This window comes from Equus asinus, chromosome 2 (assembly GCF_041296235.1).
Source record: "Equus asinus isolate D_3611 breed Donkey chromosome 2, EquAss-T2T_v2, whole genome shotgun sequence".
In the NCBI taxonomy this organism is placed as follows: domain Eukaryota; kingdom Metazoa; phylum Chordata; class Mammalia; order Perissodactyla; family Equidae; genus Equus; species Equus asinus.
In genome coordinates this window covers 53,384,849-53,408,103 of record NC_091791.1, presented here as the reverse complement: position 1 = coordinate 53,408,103, position 23,255 = coordinate 53,384,849, and the positions used below count along the sequence as shown (strand labels likewise).

The 23,255-nt window shown below is 35.1% G+C and overlaps 1 protein-coding gene across 2 annotated transcripts in view; it reads right to left on the bottom strand.

The window, feature by feature from the left end:
* The window catches only part of REEP3 (receptor accessory protein 3), a 96,109-nt gene that overhangs the window by 39,330 nt on the left and 33,524 nt on the right, over window positions 1–23,255 (bottom strand). The window contains exon 2 of one of the 2 annotated variants that reach the window (XM_044755780.2): window positions 12,688–12,760. The exons of the other annotated variant lie outside the window; for it this stretch is intronic. Coding sequence (XP_044611715.1) covers window positions 12,688–12,760 — 73 coding nt within the window. The remainder of the gene's footprint in view (window positions 1–12,687; window positions 12,761–23,255) is intronic. 2 annotated transcript variants of the gene reach the window in all.

Sequence of the window (23,255 nt, the reverse complement as noted above, 5' to 3'; positions counted from 1 at the left end):
TAACTGGCTTAGAGAACATGTACAAAATTCTTGCTACTTGAATTTTGATCTATAGACCAGCAGCATTGAAATCACCTGGGAACTTGCTGGAAATGCAGAATCTCAAGGCCAGGCCAGATCTACCAAATCAGAATCTGCATTTTAACAATATTCAGGGGGATTCAAATACTCACTAAAGTTTGAGAAGCTCTGCAGCAGAGGCTGCTCTGCATATGTTCTGGTAATATTACCTAGAGGAAGGTGGAATCATTCACGAAGAGAATAAACAAAGAGCTCTGGGTTTTGGGAAAAGTTGATGAACTCAGGTTTTGTGTGATCATTTGTTCACCATAAACATTTAAAATGTACTCATTTTCGGACACTATTTAGGCACATCACCAGTTAAAAAAGATACCAAAAAGTTCAAAAAACAGAAAAAGCTGCACCTTTAGCCCACCTCTCAGAGGCACTGTTCATGGCCATCAGTTGGGCAGACAAAAGCTTTGAGCAGACTGCTGGAGGACGGGTGGCCTAAGGCTCTTGCACCCCAAAGTTCCACGAGGAACACCCCTGTTGGCTCCCCGTCCCAACAGCGCAGATTGGTCTGGACACTGACCACTTGCTGGAGACTCCCTCCCTTCCCGAGGGGGAAGCGTCTGTAGATTCTCCTCCCTAAGACCAAATCTAAATCTAAATCTGCCTCTCACAGAGAGAATGCAATGTTGATTGAAATTATATTCAAACATCATGTCAATGACAAAACTTCCCCAGTTGGCTCCAATAATTTATTCTGACACTCTTCTTAACAAGTACATAAAATAATAAACCTGAAGTATTAGATCTTTTAAAGGCTAGCTGCTGGAAACCTTCAGAAGTTATTATGTTTTAAATAAAACTACTCAATTCAATCTATTTCTGTGACTTTTCAAGACCTTTTGAAGATTTTTTCCATTTTACCTGCAGTCTGTATCTGTGGTCTAAGGAAAAGGAATCAGTCTATATTTATTCGGATAGCCGAGAGAGAAAATTTGATATATTTGTATAATTCAATGTATTCACTTTTTATAGTTTTTCAAAAGAACTTCACCTTTTTACATTTTCCTTACATTTCTCTTACATCTCTTTCAAGAGTTTTTAAAATTACATGAGCTTTTAGGGAAAGATTTTATTTTTCTTACTTAGCTAAAATCTTCAGGAACAGCTCTAGCTTTTATATTTTTAGGAGGACCTTTCACAGTGTGATGGCAATCTGGCTGACAATCTGATTATTACAGCTGTAGTTGGTAAAGCAGTATATTTCTAAAATTACATAATGGAAAGATGATGTACATATCTGAACATTCCAAAGGTAGATTCTGGTATTGCATAAAAGGGGGAATTTTCTACATAAATAATGTAACCTTTAGTGAAAAAGCGAAAAGACCAGGTATATCTGCTATTATTAGAAAATATTCCATTTTTAATACAAATTTTAGGTAGTTTAATATTTTCTTTGTCACTTAAATTTAGCATTGCTTGTTTAAATGCTTCTCTTGTTTCTCATTTTGTCAATTCTTTTTCTACTCTTCTCCCTACCTTAGCTATTTCAAGTGTTTCTCTTAGGCTTATTCAAGAGAACAACTCCTAGATATTGTAATTCTCTCAATTTTGCTTTCATTTTTTTTTCTGCTTCTTTATTGCTTTATTCATCCTACTTTCTTTACCGATCATTTCAATTTTGACATTTTTCTTGCTTTGTGTGTTGAATTTTTCTTCCTTGCTTTTCAAAATAAAGGTTTTTAAAGCTATGATATTCAAGACTATAAATTATAATATGTATTACTGTCATTTTTATTTTTGAATTAATCTAGTACTGCACTTTTGATTTTCTCTTGTAGGCAATTATTTCTCCCTTTTGGAATTTATTGGGGGTTTTCTTCAAAGTAGTGAGGTTATGGTTTATGAATAGATAAGGGGGAGGCAGAACACTGGCTGCCTCTGAACATGGTGCTCCCTGCAATGAGGGTAGTGGCAGCTGAGGTTTTCAGTTGCCGTAGCTTTTATGATTTTAAGCTGTTCCATCACTAGGGATTAGGGTGGAGGTGGCTAGGCCTCCCTCCAATTTAGTACTTAACAAGATTTCCTTTAATGGAAACAATGTTTCTGTCCCTGTTTTTAAAAGTTCATTTCCATTGGCACTACAGTTAGTAAAATTCTTCCTAGATATTAGCAAAAGCCTGACTGAGCCTCTTAGATTTAAACGTTACTGTGAGAATTTCTTTTCTTCGTGTATGTTTTCCAAAGTATTTGCATTGGAAGTTAGAAAAGGACAAGACAGCTGTGGATGGCTAGCTACATCTTAGCGTGAAAATTGTGAGAATGCTCTCAATTTACTTCATAAAGGTCAAGGGGTACTCTAATTCACATTGCAAAATTTTAGAAGGAACTATGTTAAACATCCATGTAAAATCCCCCAATTATACAATCTTATTCAAACTTAACACTTGTTTCCTAAAGTGGATTCACTGTAATGATCCTGAGATGATCCTGAAGAAATTGTTTTTAGAAAACATAAGGAAGAGTATAAGTCACTTGATAATTACAACAGCATCACTTACTTAAGCGGTGAAGTTATATACTGATATGCATTACAGATAAAATAAGTTAACCTGACAACGAAAATTAGGTTTACAAAGAATAATCATCACTTACTTAACTTTAAGTAAATGTATGTATATTTACTTCATTAAAGGATAGCAAACTATTCCAAGTACATTTAAATCATGATTTTATTTATCAAAACTTGATTTACAAACAACTATAACTCAAGACAAGCTGCACATGTATTTACTGTATGTCAGCTAAAATTAGATTTTGAAATTATAGTTAAGGATTGAAAAAATGGTAATATGTATTACTACTGTAAACCTATGCCCTATGTGAACACATTTTAAAAACCAATGTTAATGAGAGACTAAATTTTCTTTGATATCACTGTATAATTCCACCACAAGTATCCCACTTAAAAAGTCCATTTGGAAATCTGGGTAAACATACACATTTAATAGCACTCCTACCACAAATCTCATTAAAACAAGAGTAAAGTGATTTTTGAAAAAGACATAAGTCCGTGAGAACATAGAAGGGAAGAGAGTATGAAAATTTTTCCAGCTAGGAAGGAAATGGATGAGTAGCAAATGACTTAGGAGACCTGAGAAAACTGAGTATTAAGCTGACAGTAAAAAAAACTGAGGAGCAATCCAACTCTACATTGCAGAGCTCCCAAAAGGCTCAAGAACTGGTGGCATAATTCTTGGCCAAAAAGGGCAAAAAAGGCAAAAGATAGGAAGGATGGCTATAAATCAGCTTAAGGAGCAGGTGGGCCCCTAGGTGCCCTCCAAATTTAGCTGTCTCTCGATGACTCTCCTTCCTCTAGCAGAACCCTTAGGCCTACACTCTGGAAAGGGTGAATCAGAGGGTCCCTGGATTTGCAAATCTCTGGCATGGCTGAGAGTAGGGATAAAAAGGATTAAGTAAAAGTTTATAAACTGAATACTGAGAAGCCCCAATCTTCAATCTCCTGCCAGAATGCTACCAACCAAGTACCTTTCAGAAGGGAAGAATCTGACTGGCACAACAGAAAATACCTAAAGAGACAGCTATTGATAATTTCCCAAGGAAATGGTTGTTATGGGCTGAATTGTGTCCCCCAGAAAAATATGTTGAAGTTTGCAATGGATTGAAGTGTCCCCCCAAACCTCATATGTTGAAGCCCTAACCCCTAAGGTGACTGTATTTGGAGACAGCGCCTTTAAGAAGGTAATAAAGATTAAATGAGGTCATAAGGGTAGGGTCCTAATCCAATAGAACTGGTGTCCTTATAAGAGGAAGAGACACCAGAGATCTCTTTCTCCATGCATGCACAGAAGAAAGGCCACGTGAGGACACAGAGAGAAGGTGGCCATCTACAAAAAAGGAAGAGGCCTCACCAAACACCAACTCTGATGGCACCTTAATCTTGGACTTCCAGCCTACAGAACCATGAGAAAATAAATTTGTGTTGTTTAAGCTACTCAGTGAGCGGTATTTTGTTATGGCAGCCTGAGCAGACTAATACAAAGTTCTAACCCCCAGTACTGCAGAACGTAACCTCATTTGGAAATAGGGTCACTGAGATGTAATGAGTTAAAATGAGGTCATACTGGGATATGGTGGGCCCTTAAACTAATATGACTGGTGCCCTTATAAGAGGAAAAGAGACTCAGAGACACAGACAGACTAAGGGAGAACACCATGTGACAACAGAGGGAGAGAGTGAATGAAATGCTGCAGCTGAAAGGTAAGAAACACAAAAGATGGCCAGCAACCTCCAGAAGGTAGAAATAGGCAAGGCAGAATTCTCAACAGGTTTCAGAGGGAGTGTGGCCCTGTTCACAGCTTGATCACACACTTTTAGCTTCCAGAACTGTGAGACAATAAATCATTGTTGCTTTAAGCCACTCAGGTTGTGGTATTTCCTTATGGCAGCCCTAGAAGCAAAGACAATTGCCTGGTCAGATCACTCTGTAGTGAAGATCACATTCAGCAGGCCTCTTCTTGGGCAGAGCTTCCAATCAGCTTTTCATTACAATACTCAAATGTGAAGAAACCACCAAGGATCATCCAACATTTGAGGAAATCATACATGAAAAGCAGAGGCTGAAACAAACAAAAAAGCAGAATTCAAGGGAAAGAGAGACTATATAGAAAGGAGAACATGTCTAAAAATCTATCATTTATATCCTCAGACAAAAAAGAAGATATTTTAAACATAAAATAAGGATAGGATGCTATAGAAAAAGGAATATCTATAGAATAAAAAGAGCTCTTAGAAATTAAACACATAGGAGCAGAAATTAAAAGGTCAATTGAAGAGTTCGAAGATAAACTTGAGAAACTCTATCATAAAATCGAGCAAAAAGGAAAAGAGATGGGAAAGAGCAGGAAAGAGAACAGAAAGTAGAGAACCAGTCTAAGTGGCTTTATAACTGAATAAAAGAAATTCCAGATAGAATAAATAATGAAAATGGAGTGGAGAAAATCATTAAAGAAATAATTTAAACCAAATTTCCCAGAGCTGAAGGGCACAGGATTCCTAGGTTAAAAGGATCACTGAGGGTTTAGTGAAATCGATTACAATCGACTTATACTAACGCACATCATCATGAGATTTTAAAACAATAGGACATAGAAAGGATCCCGCAAGCAGGTAAGATTCAGAATAGCTTCTGACTTCTCCACAGCAACACTAGAAGGTAAAAGACGATAGAGAGAAACGCCTTCAAAATTCTGAAGGAAAATTACTTCGAACCTAGCATCTCAAAAAATTTACCTCTCATATGGCCTTCTCAGGAAGGATGCATTTCATCAAGATGAGGAAGTAAAATAAGAAAGAGGAAGACAGAAGATTAAGAAATTACAGGAAGTAAAGCAAGGGCCAGTTCAGAATATCAAATGGATTAGAATGCACTAGAATGGATTAGAAGAAATTCAGACAACTGAGGCAGAGGTTGGGTCTAAGTGTGTAATTAGAACAGAAAATGACAAACGTGAAAAAGAAAAACCCCAACAAAACAGAAAACAAGAAAATGAATAATCCCAGGGAAAACAAACTATTGTGCAGGAAAGGGATGGTAATAGCATGCAAACAGCACTTATATAATGAAAAATATTATACAACAGGTACCGTTTTATAATATTTTATATGTCAGGTACTGATTTAAATGTGTTATGTTCATTAACTCATATAATCCTCACAACCACCCGAGGAAGGAAGTACTACTACTGTTCTCATTTTACAGATAAGGAAATTGAAGCAGAGAAAGGTCAAATAACTTGCTCAAAGATACAGCTAGTAATGGGTAGGGGTGGGATGGTAACTCAGGCACCCTGGTTCTAGATTCTGTGTTCTTTATCTCTATGTGCTATTACTCTTTCTAACTTAGCCTAAATAATGTCAATATGGAATATTGACCCAATCCAAATTACACTGTAATGACACTGGAAGGCTATAGGGACAGAAAAATATGCATGTGTATAGTGACAGTGGGTAACCACTAAATCATTTTTAATAGAAGGAAGTCAACTGATGATGTCCAACTGAAAAACTAAGAAATTACAATATAAGCATGTTACTTAGAATGTGGAAGGAAATACTAAAAGATTTGGGTGAGAGAGTTGAAAGTAGTTGCTGCTGGAGAGTTAGAAATAAGGATGGGCTGGGTCCTGCTCCGTGGCCGAGTGGTTAAGTTCACGCACTCCGCTTCGGCGGCCCATGGTTTGCTGGTTCGGATCCTGGGCGCAGACATGGCACCATTCATCAAGCCATGCTGAGGCGGCATCCCACACGCCACAACTAGAAGGATCCACAACTAAAAATATGCAACTATGTACTGGGGGGATTTGGGGAGACAAAGGAAAAATAAAATCTTAAAAAAAAAAAAGAAATAGGGATGGGGACGAGTGAGAACTGTTGTTTTTCATGAAAAGCCTTGCAAAACTGTTTGGCTTTTTAAATTATAAATAAGTATAACTTTGATAAAAATGAAAACTAAATTAAAAGTAGATCAGAATGGAAAACAAACAGATGAGCACGTGGCCTAACAAAACTAATTTTCAAAAATCTCACTTAATCAGTGGATAAATCTTTACACTTTCCAAATTATTAAAACACTTGAATCAAATGAATATTTTTAATCCAAAATAGCAAATGATGCCTGGAGAACCCCTCTTGACACAAAGAAAAGTTTTTCAGCATGTTTTTTCCCCTTCTTTCTGTACCCTAAAACTACTAGACAACTTCAGATTTTACCAATTGATAAGAACTGTAGAACCGGTTTGTGGTATATTTGTTCATTTTCATATCACCCAAATATTCAGTCAAAAATCAGGTCACTTTCAAAAGTGAAGGCCATAGGGATTTAGAAGGCCATTTCTAGGCCTTTTAGAGAGGAATCTCCCAGAGTTTTCCCTGTTCTTTGTTCTTGCTCACCATAAATCTCAGGACCAAATGTCTGATTTTGATTTTAAGTGCTGTTAGCTAATCTTTTCACTGCTACTTTCCCCAACATTCTAAGAATAAGAGGACTGGTTTCCTAGAAAAGCTATCAGCAATTACACATGACTTGAAGTAAACAGTCTATTTTCAAGTCATGAGATGGTATAAACTTGAAAAAATTTTCAAAACCATACTAATTCTTCAGTAAGTTTACATTTCAATTACTGCAAGACTGAAAGACTTTAAGTAGGCCATATCAGCCACACTATACAGGAAATTATATCCTAGGAAAGCTCCGTTTTAAAAATAGGCAAAGGAAGAAGGGAAGGTTGCCAAAATACACAGCACTTTCCATTTGTTTTGATTTGAACACAGCATCTGTTTTATCAGGTGCAATCTACCATTTGCAGGCCTGAGAGGAATGGTAGTAGTTAGGGTGGGAAGAAGTAAATTAACCAAAAATGTTTGCTTTCTGAAAATTTTGAAGTAGATATCAGTGGAATTTAGATAATAACCAAATACCACAAAGAAAGTGGGGCTTTGGGATAAGTCAGACTGGACTGTATACTCCTTAACCCGGCAGAATCAAAGTTAAGGAACTAGACCAATCCACTTAAGAAATGTACACACTCTTGTAAACATAATATTTGATATATACCTAAAAGTCAAGTCTTCCTTTTCTTATTCATTCATTCAAAAAATATTGAGTACCTACTATTACTGTATACCATGTACCATTCTAGGTACAAAAACACAGCAATTAACAAAACAAAACTCTCTATGGAGCTTATTCTGGTGGGGAAGATAAACATACATACAAATAAATGACAATATTAGATAGTATAAAGGCTATTAAAAATATAATAGGGAAATTTTAAGGAGGTTAATTTTATTAAGAAACCTCCATATGCAAAACAAAGCAAATTTGGATAGGACCACCACGTAGAAAAACTTTATGAGAAAAGAGATCTGATAAAATTGTTATCATCTGAGGTTAAACTGGATGACTAAGTTTAGGTGAAACTCAGCAAGATAATAATATTCAAAATTTTTATCAGAAGTAAATTTAGGTTGGAAATTCTTCCAGAACTGCCAAGACTTTATAGAACTTTCAAAAACTTCTAATTTCATCTTTAACCATTTTGATCACAGTTGATTTAGATGCTTATGGTCCTGCCCTAGGACTAGTTAAGCTGCCTCATTGCCCTTCCTAGAAAATATCCATATAGTTGTGGCCCCTGAAGATCTACCTTAGAGTGAATCAGAAGCTATTCACTGGCTAGTTGTGAAAGTTGTTTCAACCTTTTCACGAAGCCGGGATCCTCACCTACTTTTCTAAAGGTAGCATGGTGGAATAGAAAGAATAAAATACTAGAAACAGAAGATACTCGATCTGGCACCATTCTTGTCTTAACAATCCATGTGACCCTGGGCAAGTTAATTCACTTCTTTGAGCCTGTAATATTGAAATATTTTCCCTGCCTACTTTATGGAGTTGTAGTGAGGACTAGTGAGATATTACTGTGGTATGCAAAATAATGTCCCTCTCCCCTAAAGACGTCTACATCCTAATTCCTGGAATCTGGGAATATGTTAGGTTACATGGTAAATGAGAAATCAGGTTGCAGATGGAATTCAGGTTGCTAATCAGCTGACCTTGTGACAGGGAGAGGATCTGGATTACTCGGGAGGGCACAATATAATCACAACGGTCCTTGTAAGTGGAAGGTGGAGGGGGCCCCAAAGAGAGAACCGGAGAGATGGCAGCGTGAGATCAGCCCAATGCACTGACTCTGAAGAGGGAGGAATATAGTCATAAGCCAAGGAATTTGGGCAGCCTGTAGAAGCTAGAAAAGGGAAGGAAGAGATTTTCCCCCAAAGCCTCCAGTAGAAATGCAGCCCTGTGGATCCATTTCAGATTTCTGATCTCTAAGACTGTGAAAGAATAAGTAGGTGTTGGTTTAAGCCAATAAATGTGTGGTAATCTGTTAAGCAGCAATTGGAAACAATAATATACAAAAGTATTTTGAAAGTGGTAGGAAATTATATAAATCTAAGAGTTATTCTCCTAATATGATATCTCAGCTTAGTTGCTCTAGCAGCCTCGATGGCAGACAGATTGGTTACCAGGAGGTTTTCAGAGTTGTATCACATTTCCTTGTCAAAAGCAGATGCCCTGCCTTTCCTATTTCACTGCCTAACCGTCTTTGCTTTTAGCTCTCATTTCATTTGTGAAGCAGAGTTGATTACAGTGTAATTATCAAACCAGCTCCAGCCACCAGCCTTTTTACTTTCCTAGTTTTCTTCAATTACTCATTATTCTGATATTCTCAAAGGGATGGTTAAGAAAACATTTTTCAGAGTCACGATACTACAGCAAAATTACGTACAGATAATTCCTACTTTGTTAATAGTGAGTTATTCTCTAAAAAGTGTGCAAGGCAATGTTCTAAGTATTTATCTAAACACACAAAGATATAGATGTGTATATATATGAACATACATCAAGTTTTATAGATTTTTAAAATCAGTTTGAATAAGAACATTAGTGGATTTTTTTCCCCATAGGTTAAATGATCTTTAACTTAAAATTAAAATTTTAGGGATAGTCTATTCTTATTAATGTCAAGTTTAAAGAATAATCCAGGGGCGAGCCCCGTGGCTGAGCAGTTAAGTTTGTGCGCTCCGCTTCGGTGGCCCGGGGTTTCACTGGTTCGGATCCTGGGTGCAGACATGGCACCACTTGTCAGGCCATGTTGAGGCGGCATCCCACACGCCACAACTAGAAGGACCCACAACTAGAATATGCAACTATGTACTGGGGGGATTTGGGGAGAAAAAGCAACAACAAAAAAAAGAAGATTGGCAACAGTTGTTAGCTCAGGTGCCAATCTTTAATAATAAAAAAAGAATAATCCAGTAATAAAAATTCGATTGTTGTCTTAAGGAAATAAAACACACAAATCCATGTTTTTAAGTCTTGAAAAATGAGCATTAACAAAGTTAAGTTGATGCATAGTGAGAAATGGACTTATATTTCTATAATGGTTCTTAGTCCAATCCCTAAATAACATCATTTCTTCTGCTCTTTTAGCATGCATTTACACATGACAGGCCTATTTCTTTTTATTATAATGTATTATATCTTTATATTTCTTATCGCTATCTTCTCACCTTTTATTTTAGGGGATGGTAATTATGTGCCTACTAATAATATCCTCTATTATTAGAGCTTCTCATCTAAACTTCATTTTCAATTTGTACATAACTTTTTTCCCCAACAAAATCAAGCAGATGTAGGAGTGAAGATAGGACAATATCATAAGCACAAATACATACACAAAGACACACACAGGCACATCAATTATTGCACATCCTGGGTTTACAATGCTTTATAGGTGCAATGGGCCCAAAGCTGAGAAACATATCACTGTGTACTTCAACTGTACAGAAATTAGATTCAGAAAAAAGATCTCATCTCATTTAATAACAGTATCACAAACATTCCAAATAGGGTGGAATGTACTGGCCAGTACTTTTATGAAGTACCAGCCAGCAGTATACTCCCAGCTCATATTTTCATGGTGCTTGGAAATGAAGAGCAACTCTTTTTTTCATCTTTGAAAAGAGATAGAGAATTCCAATTAAATTAAAATATTACACAGTAGGGCAGTGTTGTCTATGGAATAGTGTGAGGCTGTGAAGTATTAGTGTTTTGCTTTACATACAAAAATTGATAGTAATTTCAGTCTAACTGAATCTATGTAATAAAAAATTGGGGTTGTATTTCGTGTGTTTTTGGGTTTTCATTTTATTTTTCTAGTGACTAGTTTTCTATTTTACTTTACAAAAGTATTGGTCTGTGGCTTATTGGAAATTAAAAACAAAACAAAACTGGTCCTTTACCACAGGTAGCCTGAGAAGCACTGTTAACAGAAGATAAGCGCTTGTTTCTAAAAACTAACCTATGCCAATACTATAAAACAATACTTGAAGAATTTATTATAATATACATTAAAATATATCCTTTCAAGCCATTTATAAAATGGCACCTATAAATCATTTTAAATTACTAGGACTTAATATGGTTCCATCTCTTAAACTATTTCACCAATCTTAGATTCAAGAGATACATATAATAAAAGAACAGAAAAATTTCAGAGCTCAGCTAAGTAACTTCTTTACCTCTGCCAGATATATTCCAACATTTTAACTGATCTGCATATACTTCACTTGAAAAATTAGTTTTATATAAAATAGAAATAAAGTGACTATAAAAGTTCAATAGAATGGGTTAGTTATAAAGGTTTCAGAGCCTCCTCCACCAAAACACCCTGAACAAACAGAATAAAGAATCATCATCTGATCTCTGATCATTTGATGAGTTGGATGACAAGGCCCCCATTTAAGATCCCTTAAAAAGAACCAAGGCTATATACCCACAAGAAATGAAAACAGGTATTCAAGGAAATCTTGCACGTGAATGTTTACAGCAGCACTATTTATAAGAGCCGAAATGTAGAAACAATGCAGATGTACATCAATGGATGAATGGAAAACAAAATGTTTACATGTATACAGTGGAGTATCATTCAGCCATAAAAAGGGATGAAACACTGATATAATGTGGATGAATCTTGAAAACATTATGCTAAGTAAAAAAAGCCAGACACAAAAGGTCACATATATGACTCCATTTATATGAATACCCAGAATAGGTAAATCCATACAAACATAAGGCAGATTGGTGGTTGCTAGAGGCTGTGGGGAGGAAAGTAGGGGCACTAACTGCTTAATGGGTATGGAGTGATGAAAACAGCTTGGAACCAAACAGAAGCAGTGTTTGCACAATATTGTGAATATACTAAATGCCACTGAATTGTTCACTATGAAACAGTTAATTTTATGTTATATGAATGTTACCTCAATTAAAAAAGAATCGTAGTTACTGATTTGCAGTTATCTCGTAATTACTCCTGCTGATTAACCACTAATAAGCTATGCTTTTAACAGTCTCTGAAAATTCACTCCATCACAAACAGTATACTATGTTGGGATTTATAGGTGGGGAAGGCCATTTACTATTAAAGTGGATAAAATTGGGAATGAGAACTTACAGAAATTAATAAAAAATGAAAACAATTAGTAACAGTTTAATTAGTAAAAATTAAGGAATGAGGAAGAGGAAACTGAAAGAAGAAACACTGAGGACTAAAGAGGAAATCATTACAAATAGAGTCTGAATCAAGAAGAAAAAAGACTGTAATTGTCAGTAGTGATGAGGTATCTGCATATTTAAAAGAATTAGAAAGTGACAAAACACCTATGAAAGAAAAGAAGATTTTGGGGTCAGAGAGATATATTCTGAGTGTACCCAACAATTTACAAGGCTAAAAATCAGGCAACCCCCCAACCTCTTTTACTGGAACTCACAGACTAAATAAATGAGAGATATCCAATTACTCATTTGGGAATCATACACTTACTTAAACACCAACTGACAGTGAACTATTTTTGAAACTCCACTTTGGAACTGTATTCAAAATTAGTAAAAAAAAAAAAAAAAAAAGACTAATTTCATTACTTCACATTTATATCAGATTTTTAACCGAAAACATTATTTCAGCTGTTTCTAGTTTTGTATATTATGGATACATTAAACTAGAACTAATCACTCATAAAATTATACTTACATATTCCTTCACGTTTTTTGTTTTCACAGCTTTGTATGAATAATATGCAGGATAAAGCATTCCAAACAGCAACCTAAAAGTAAAACGTATGAGAAGACTAATCAAACACAACAATGCTTTTACCGGCTGAAGAAAATTTCACCTAATAGAAAAGTAGAAAGTATATGGAAAACATACGACAGTGTAAATTTGTATGAATGCAAATTTCTTCATAAACTAAATCCACTCAGAATAGCAAAGTAAAAATACACTTTTTTTTTTAACAAAAAGATGGTTTTAATATTCTAGATATAGTTTCATGGGGAAAAAAAGATATTTTTTCTTTTTTTTTAAGTTGCCATTTAAAACCTTTATTTCTCATCACAAAAAATATCCTGTAGTTCCTTGAAGAACATTTAGGAAATGTAGAAAATCGCCAAAAATAAAATAAAAATTGTCCCAATCCTACCAGTCAGAGATAACCACAGGCAACATTTTATTGTACGCAAATCCCACTTTTTATCCATGTGTAGTATACTCAAAATAAAGATAACACACACACAATTTGTGTAATGATAACGTGGTCTTTCATTCTATTAGTTTGAGAAGCAATGGCTTCTAACTACAATGACAGTGCTGTGAAACAATACTTGATACATTTATTACAATATGTATTAAAATAACTCTTTAACCATTTAAAAAATGACTAAATCACTAATAGGACTTAATTTAATGTCATCTGTTAAGATTATTTCACCAAATCCCAGATTCAAGAGATATGTACAGACATATATATATATATATATATGTATATAGTGTATATGTTGATCCTATATATATTATATATATATATATAAAATGAAAGGATAGACACAGAAAAGGCATGACACAGTATACATGGTTTACAACTGAAATTTTCACATAATATATCACGGAGTTTTTGGTCCTCAAATATTATTCTACAGTATTATGCTCAATATCTTCATTACATACCACATTGAGATTCCTATAGTTTATTTAAACAATCCCATATTTATAGGCTTTTGGTTAAGTTCCAGGTTTTTGCTATTGCATAGACTACTATGAAAAACATTTCTGTGTACATTGATAATCACTTACTGGTTGTGATGCTGCTGCTTTAAAGAGTGCACACATTTTTAACCTATTACCGAAATGCCCTCCAGAGAGGTCGCTCCACTCTACATTTCCATACATTGACAATCATAGGCATCACCATTAAAAAAAAAAAAAAAGTTTAGCAGCTAAAGAGGAAAAAATAATAATCTCTTAGATGTTTTAATGTGTATTTCTGGACACAAGTATGAATATTTTTAAGTGTTTACTGGCCTTTTGATGCATGGGGTATGTGATATCTGTTGTCTACTTTTCTTTTTTTTTGTCTATTTTGAAAAAGAATCTTTATTTTAGAATAGTTTCAGTTTTCCAGAACAGTTGGGAAGATAGTTCCAAATATCTGACACTGAGTTTGCCCTATTATTGACATCTTGCACTAGTATGGTACATTTGTCACAATTAAAACTATATAAATATTTACTAACTAAAGCCCATATATTATCCAGATTTCTTTAGTTTTAACCTAGTATCCTTTTTCTGTCCTCGGATCTCATCCAGGATAGTACATTACATTTAGTTGTCTGTCTCCTTAGCTTCCCTTGGCAGTAACAGTTTCTCAGCCTTTCCTTGGGAAATGACCTTGACAGTTTTGAGGAGTACTAGTCAAGCATATGGAAGGAGGTATTTCTACTGGAATTTGTTTGATGTTTTTCTCATGGTTAGACTGAGGTATGGGCTTTTGGCAAGAAGACCACCGAAGTAAAGTACCATCTCATCATATTATATCAAGGATATATACTATAAATATGACTTATCACTCTTGATGTTAACCTTAACCAACAGGCTGAGGTGGTGTTTGTTAGATTTGCCACTATAAGGGTACTCTTTCCCCCGCTTTTCATGCTGTACTCTTTGGAAGGAAGTCACTATGCACAGGTCACACTTGAGTGGGGAGTTATGCTCACCTCCTTGAGGGTGGAGTATCCACATAAAGCATTTGGAATCTTTCTGCATGGAAGATTTGTCTATTCTCCCCTAGTTACTTATTTATTCAATGATTTATTTATATCAATATGGACTCATGTATGTTTATTTTACACTTTGGGTTCCAATCCAATACTACCCTATTTTGTTGCTCACAGCTTTGAACGTGGGAGATCTTTCAGTTAGCTCCTATGTCCCCTTGACATACCTCTACAATTGTGAGGTTTTCTTGAGCAATTTGCTACTTTCTAGCACTACTTGATACTCCAGGCTCATTCTGTGTACTTCCTGCCTCATTCCTAGAATCAGCTGTTTCTCCAAGGAGCCTCGGTTCCCCTTATGGGAGGATAGTATTTACGAGCAAGATCTGGGTGCTAGGTACACTTGCTATTACTGGAATGTTGTTGATTCTAGGCCCTTCTTTGTCTAATTTACTGTATGTGAACCAATCTTTTTCTAGGTTTTTGTTATCTTTTGATTTTGTTTATAAGGTTTGCTGAAATACATATTGGATTATGTCTGCTGGGCTGCCATGACAAAATACCACAGACTGGATGGCTTAAACAACAGATATTTATTTTCCCTCAGTTCTGGAGGCTAGAAGTCCAAGATCCAGGAGTCGGCAGGTTTGGTTTCTTCTGAGGCCTCGATCCTTAGGTTGCAGATGGCCACTTTCTCACTGTGCCCTCACACGGTCATCCCCTTGGTCTGTGTGTGTCCCCTAATCTCTTCTTCTTATAAGAGCTTCAGTCATAGTGCATTAGGGCCCACTCTAAACATGCCGTTTTAACTGGATTGCCCCTTTAAAGACCTTATCACCAAATACAGTCACATTCTGAAGTACTGGGGGTTAGGACTTCAACATTTGAATTTTGGAGGGGGACACAACTCATCCCAGAAGACATATTGTGTATTTATGAACTTTTATGTTAAATAAGCCTTACATTAAGAGTGAGCAAATAGGGCTGGCTCCGTGGCCGAGTGGTTAAGTTTGTGCTGCAGCGGCCCAGGGTTTGGATCCTGGGCGTGGACATGGCACCACTCATTAGGCCACGTTGAGGTGGCGTCCCACATCCCACAACTAGAAGGAGCTGCAACTAAGATATACAACTGTGTACCGGGGGGGGGGGGGGGGGGGGGGGGGGGTGTGTTTGGGAAATAAAGCAGAAAAAAAAAAAAGATGGGCAACAGTTGTTAGCCCAGGTGCCAATCCTTAAAAAAAAAAAAAGAGTGAGCAAATATCTACATCTCTATAGTTTTAGTTCAGTTATCATTTATTTATTTAATTTTTTTTCCCTGGTAACTTTCTTATCCCTCACAAAGCTGAACCCTGGGCTTGAGGTTGACATCACCAGGTCAGAGGAATCTCAGATCTTCTCCTGCTGGGGTTTTTATCCTCACCAACCGGAACCCACATCATTAACAATCTGTCTTACCTACCCTGTGAATGCTACTTCACCAGAAGCCGATTCCAGACTCTGAATACGGAATTTTTAGCTGTGCCACAAATTATAGGCCCCCCATAAGGCACAGAAGCTTTCTAGCTAAGTGACTTCTAAGAAAGCAACTGACCTTAAAAACCAAGATGTAAACAAGAACACAACTCCCAGGTCTGCTATGTGTTCATCCTCACTGTTGACACAAGGCATAACTGATCATAGTAAGCCATCATACTTATAGTTCATATATTCAAGTTAATAATTTCAATCCACTTTGTATTTCCCTTTAGAATTTGAACACAATTAACGTATTATCTTCCATATTTCCATACAATCTAGTACCACTGGATATAAATTCAACATGAGATTCTTCAATCACTGGATGGATCTTTGACTCCTCTTTCCCCTGCTACAACATCCTTTCAATCTGTAACCCAGTGCTGTTAGTTCTTCCTTAGTGAGAGTCCACACATCCATCCTCCTCTTTTATTTTCAAACCTGTGGGCAATGACACATTTAGGCTCCTGCCATCTAATCTGACTTAATAAATAGTTTCCCAACACACGCCTCTGGCTCCACTGTTGGATCAATCTTCCTAATCTACCTGCAGCACTGCCTTGCTTAAAGACCTCATTAGCTGGTCTCTTTACCCTCTTGGTGACTGGGGGCTCATCAGAACATAATTTGAAAACCACTGCCTTATATAAACCATCTGTTCCAGCAGAGTTTCCTCAATATCTCTCTCATATTTCTACTTCAATCCTGGAGTGTATGCTTCTTGCCTGCAATGCCTCCGTCCCTCCTTATCTTTTCTTCCCTCCTTTATTGTCTTCCATGTTTTTCTTGCTTAATTCACTTTCTTCTTCTAGATCCAACTCTCCTCACTAGACTTACTTACTTTTATTTTGAATTTTAGAATTTGTCAGGATTAGTCATTTTGCCTTTAGAATATTCTATTTTAGACTGTTTGATGTATTTTTCAATGTATATAACTGACTTCCAAAGCAGGTAATTTTTTTTAAGGATTTGGTGTTAGTTGATACCATGCATACAGGTGCTTAGCCTTTATTTTTTAACCTCTGTATTGAATAGAATCATTCAAATGAATAAATACAATATCCCTAACACCTAACTCTTCTAAGAGTAGGAAACAATAATGTATTTCATTTGGAACACTAGAAAGATTAAATGTCTTAGTGAATAGTGGGACAATTTTTAAGGACCACCACTATTAATATTACAACCTATTACTGCTCCAATGTGAATATTGCTGAGTAATTTATTTCTAACATCTGTAATATTTTCCAGGTTTTTTTTTTTTTGGTTTATTTTCTTTAATATTGGGTCCTACTGTAGACGTTTGCAACCTGGGAGGTCAGGCATAAAGCCAAAGCATGAGCACAGCATATGAAATCAAATAAAGTTTATTTTAGAAGGCCACCTACAAGATAAACTCGGGGCTTATAAAGGGAGTATTTGCTCCAAATAAAATTCACCTCTAAATTTGAATATTGTTTCAGTTAGAGAGGCAGGAAGAAACAGTAACTCATTTCCTTTTAGTCTTATTTCTGCATAAAGAGGGAGGATTTTGCCAAAATACTCATGACGCCCTTCCCTCCCACTAAGGTAAAGCTGCCTAGTTAAGAAAGGAAATAAAATTTATGAGCATTTAATAGTGGAGATGGTTCTTGTATAATTTTTCATATATAGAAAATACTTGAAATAGCTATTTTCTGGACAGGTGTTTAGACACAATCCATCTTTCACCAAAACTGTTGTAGAGAATTATACCATGATCAAAGCAAAGTCTCAGAAGCAGCTAGTAAGAGTGCTCTTAAAACTAGAAGTAATAATATCGCCAAAGCATAAAAGTTATCAGCATCATTTCATAAAAAATTGATTAAAGCTCTTTTTCTGATTCAGATCCTAAAAACAGCTTACTGTAGAATTGTGGAAGATGTAAAAAAGTATACAAAAGACAATAAAAATCACTAACAATTCCATTATTAAATGAACCATCTTCCTTTTTAAAAAAGTTATTCAAAGCATTTAAATATATTTGTTATAATTTTTATCAAACTTTTCACAAGTCTGATATCACGCTCTCAAATGCTCTAAAAACCTTTAAAAAACACCTATAATAGTTTAATAACAAAACTGTCAAGAGTTAACTTATACTTAAACAAGTTACAAAGCACTAATTCCAAATTTTAAACATAAAAAAATCTGTTATTCTTATTGTCATTCTTTTAAAAGAACATATGAAAAATGAAAATATACAGAAATAGAATAGTATTAATATAATAAATCTCTCTATACCTATCACCTCGTTTTAAGAATTACTAACAGTGACCATTTTTAATATTTTGGTATTATCTTTTCCAGTTTTTTCTATAATATTTTTTAAAAACATGACTTTAAAACATAACATTTTAAACACAATATTTTAAAAACATAATATTTTATAACATAATTAGAACATAATTTAAACATAATTAATTGACATCTTAGCACATATAGATTTTCATCCTGCCCTTTCACTAAATGTTACATTATGAGCATTTTCTTATATCTTTAAATATTCTTTAATAACATCATTTAACAACTCCACAGTATGATATTCCTTCATATGGATGAAAATTATTGAAATTGTTTCTTATATGTCTATTATTATTTTTTTTGCTGAGGAAGATTAGCCCTGAGCTAACATCTGTGCCAATCTTCCTCCACTTTCTATGTGGGTTGCTGCCATAGCACGGGTGACGAGTGGTGTAGGTCCATGCCCAGGATCTGAACCTGGGCTACCAAAGTGGAGCATGCGAAACTCAACCACTACTCCACGGGGCTGGCCCCATTTGTCTATTATTTTAATTAATGCTATGACAAACAATCTTTCTATGATTACTAATAAGAGCAATTACATATCAACATTTTATACTAGGCAGGATGTTAAGAACTTTGTATATATTGCTTCATTTAATTCTCACAGTAACACCTAGAGATAGGTGCTATTTTCATACCCATATTACAGATGCAAAGACTGAGGCTTATAGAAGTTAAGAAACTAACACAATAGCATACAACTTGTAAGTTTACAGGTTGAATTCAAAGCCGGGCACTCTCACTCCAAAATCTGCACCTAAAAAATTACTGTTTATTTCCTAATGAGATTACCCTGGAAGTGGAATAACTAGGTCAAAGGCTCTGAAATTTTAAAGCTCTTTGATATATATATTACCAAACTGCTCTTTAGAAGAGTAACATCAATTTATATTCTTACTAGGAATGTATGAAAAGACCCATTTAAGGACTGTTTTTTAAAATAGGATAAGAAAAAAATGTCAAACAGATGAATTAAATAAAGTAGAAGAGTCAGTAGGCATCTCTTCCAACAGATGAACTGTGTTTCTAAGATAAGATATGGATTAGAACAATCATGTGGTATATAAATTGCTACTAAAAGAAAAATATCCCAAAATATTATGATTTAATTTCTGAAGTACTTTCATTTCCCCTAAGATTGTCTTTAGATTACAAATTCCTTCTCTAATAATATAATTTAAATTTTAGTTTGTTAAACGTTACTATAACAAATAGCTTATTACTGATAATAAACTATATAATACTAATATGTAATATGACCATGCTCATATAGGAATTACTTGATAAATTCTCCTTTTCTCACTGCTTTCAGAATCATGATCCCAAACAAAAAAAATGTAATTATGATGTTCTAGTAGACTAAAGGACAAAAAAAACAACTCAATGAGACTAGAGATTAACTAAAATGGGAAAGCTAATATTAAATAAACAAAACAAACTATAGAATCAAAAATCAGAATGATGAAAGCAGATGTACCAGGCTCATTAGGATGAGTCAGTCGTAATTAATACAGATACCATACACTCTCTCAAAGATCAACGTAAAATACAACACTCCAGGCCCTTATCAAAGAGTATAAACCCCATTTTTCTGTAACCCAGGTCACACTAAAGACTGTTTGAGACCAGATACATTTACATGACAGAGCCTGGCATAAAGATGGCAAACAAACCGAGGTTTCTCTGCAGCTCCCCATTCCTGTGACCAAGACAGAGGCTGCTAGTCATTCAGTGCACTATTTTCCGCTGACCCTGGTCTCAGAATCCTTGTCAACACAGCACCATAAGCTCACTTCAACAAAGAACAGGAGCTGAGCAGACTTATTTGCCACCTTTTGACCTCCTTCTTCTAAATCTTTATTTCTCTAGGTGGCATCATTGGGATCAAGCTTGACCACCAGGCTGTATTTCTAAACTATTACACCTATCTCCTTTGGGGAAAAAGTCACTTTGAGTTGCTTTTTAATATTACATTCTTGTTGTTTTCTTGAAGGATATTATAAGAAACTGCCATACAAAACCCAAGCCCATAAATACTACAAGAATAGTGTTTAAGGGTGTTGTCTATTATATTAGTTTGTACCCATATATATAAATTTCATGTGTGAGATTCACTTTGGAATTAAGTACAATACAACGCTTAGCCTTCATTGAGAAAATATGCCCTTCCTTCTATCTGGTAAGAATTATATTATTCCTGTTTTCCCCCCTACTGATTGTCAGGAAGCTCAGAGTCAAATTTGTTGTTCAACTATATCATCTATGGTAGATTGGCATATTTATATCTGTATTTTCCAAATTTAGATTTTCTACTTTGATTGCTCTTTTCTTCTAGTCTCAATTCTCTTATTTTTATTTATATTTAAATATATGCATTTGGCTAAAGATTCCTCAAATCATTTGAAAGAACATAACAGAACATAAATAGCTAACATGTAGTAGTCACTGCAATTAAGCAAGAAATTCAGCGCTAAGGTGTCAGAGAACCAAGAAAAAAAGTTTTTAGTTTAGGTAGCTGTGACTGAGAACCACTGGTCCCCCAACTTACCCATGCATTAAAATTACCTGGAGAGTTTCTTCTTTGATACCATTTTTGTTGTTGTTTTTCACAAATTTAACATAGGTAATCAATTTAAACAACAGAATAAAGTAGAAAATGCAAAATACAAGTCCCCAATTTTGAAACAATGTTTCCCCAAAGATAAGCACAGAAACAGTTTCTTAGATATCCTACAGTAAAATAATTTAAATATATAAAACACTTTAATAACACAAACAGTAAATATTCAAAAACTCATCATTTTCTAATTATTTTACTACACTCTTGAAGCATCTATTCTATCTGTATGGTGGAAATACTAAGTGTACTGTATCTCTTCCCAGAGCCACATTCAGTGACATCACATTGTTAGCCTGAAATAGGCTATTATTCTAGGGAGTATTTACATCATGGAAACTAGCAAATGATATGAATCAGTCCCCTCTCCCTGAGTTGTTAAGCATTATCAGCATACCACTGCCTATATGTGTTTTAGCCAAGGGAAACTATAGTATGTTTCTATAGGGAAGTGGGAATTCAGAAAATTTATTGAAATCAAAAAGGCAGGCTATTACAGTAAGTGAGTTTATAAAGGGCTTCATGCAGGATAAAGAAAGAAAAGAGGGTAAAAGTTTTCTGCCCCTTATCACAGTTCAATTCTGTTTGAATTTTAGGTCCCTAATATTAACACAGACTCTAGTGAATTTTTAAAATAAAATCAGAATCTTAAATAACAAGGGATCCTAGAAACAGTCTATCTTATAACAATAGTTTTCTAACTTTTTTCAAAGCAGTGTTTTTCTTTAGGAAATCTTTCTAAGGAACCTCAATAAATAAGAGACAAATACAAATAAATAAGAGATGAATGCAATTCATTTGTCCTTAGAGAACTTAATTTCATTGATTGTAGAGTCCTCTGAGGAATCTGAAGTCCTTGAGAACTACTTACAAAGCATCCTCTATAAATGGTTCAGTAGCTCCCCTACCTGTCTACATTGTAAGAATCAATTGGCAATGAGAATCTATGGAAGTAGGACCCAAGAATTTGAATTTCTGAATTCTACATCTTCAACAAACTAATTTATACTTACAATATTATGCTTACTTTGGTTTTGAATTAAAACTGATTATGATTAGGCAATATGCTGTCAATATGGTACGCCGGTTTCAGTCTAACTGGATTTTTAAAAGTTATGTGAAAATGACTATAGGTTATCTTGACTTTTGCCAAACTCTATCCTTACTTAGACATGAAAATAAATGTAAGAGATCATAAGAGAAAGAGTTACAAAGAGTAAACTGAAGTGAGAAAATTTAATAAATCTTTGAAAACAATGAATTTGTGCCTGTTTAAGGCCAAATGATTACAATTGGTACAAGGTCCAGTGTCAACCAATGTACCTGTGTATAGGCTTCCCACGAGTCATTCTACCACTGTTTAAGCAGCCATCATGTAACAAAAATTCGTGCATGATCACTGCCAAAATAATATGTAACTTCTGTCTTATATAAATTTCAAGGAAAAGATTTGTTGCTAAGAAACTCTGCTAGTACAGAATTCCTGTTTAGTAAAACAACAGTTAAGTGGCCATCAGGTAACTATAACCTTATAGAAAAATATGAAAATTACATACAGGAAGAAAAAGTCAAACCCATGAGAAAAACCCAAATCCTGAATTCCACAACCAATGATACAAGTTTAAAACTGACAAGGAAAGAAAAAGACAGTAAAAATTCCTTTGAAAGACTTTATACATGTTTTAATTATAGTCATCAAAAGCTATGAAGCTTGGAATTTTCATGTTGTCAGAGCTAAACTTCTAATTTTACTCCAGAGCTTCTAATTTCTTCTCTGAAAGGAAAGCTAAAGATAAAACTAGGGGAAAGAAGTCAATCCACAGCAAATCGGACTCATACTTCATCACCCTCTCACTAGCCCCCCTAGCTACCTTCCCACTCCCCACCACCAGGGCCTACTATGTGGTAGACCCAAACCAAAGAAAAATATTTAAAAAGAATGCTGCACTCAGTATAGAGGACACTACAGAACCAAGGACCACAAACCCTTGAAGCACTCAAGTAAATCAGCATCCTAGGGGCAGAGTTCCACAGCGTGGTTTAAGAAGACGATGGTCCCCACAATCTACAGCATTCTCCAGTTTACTAAGTGT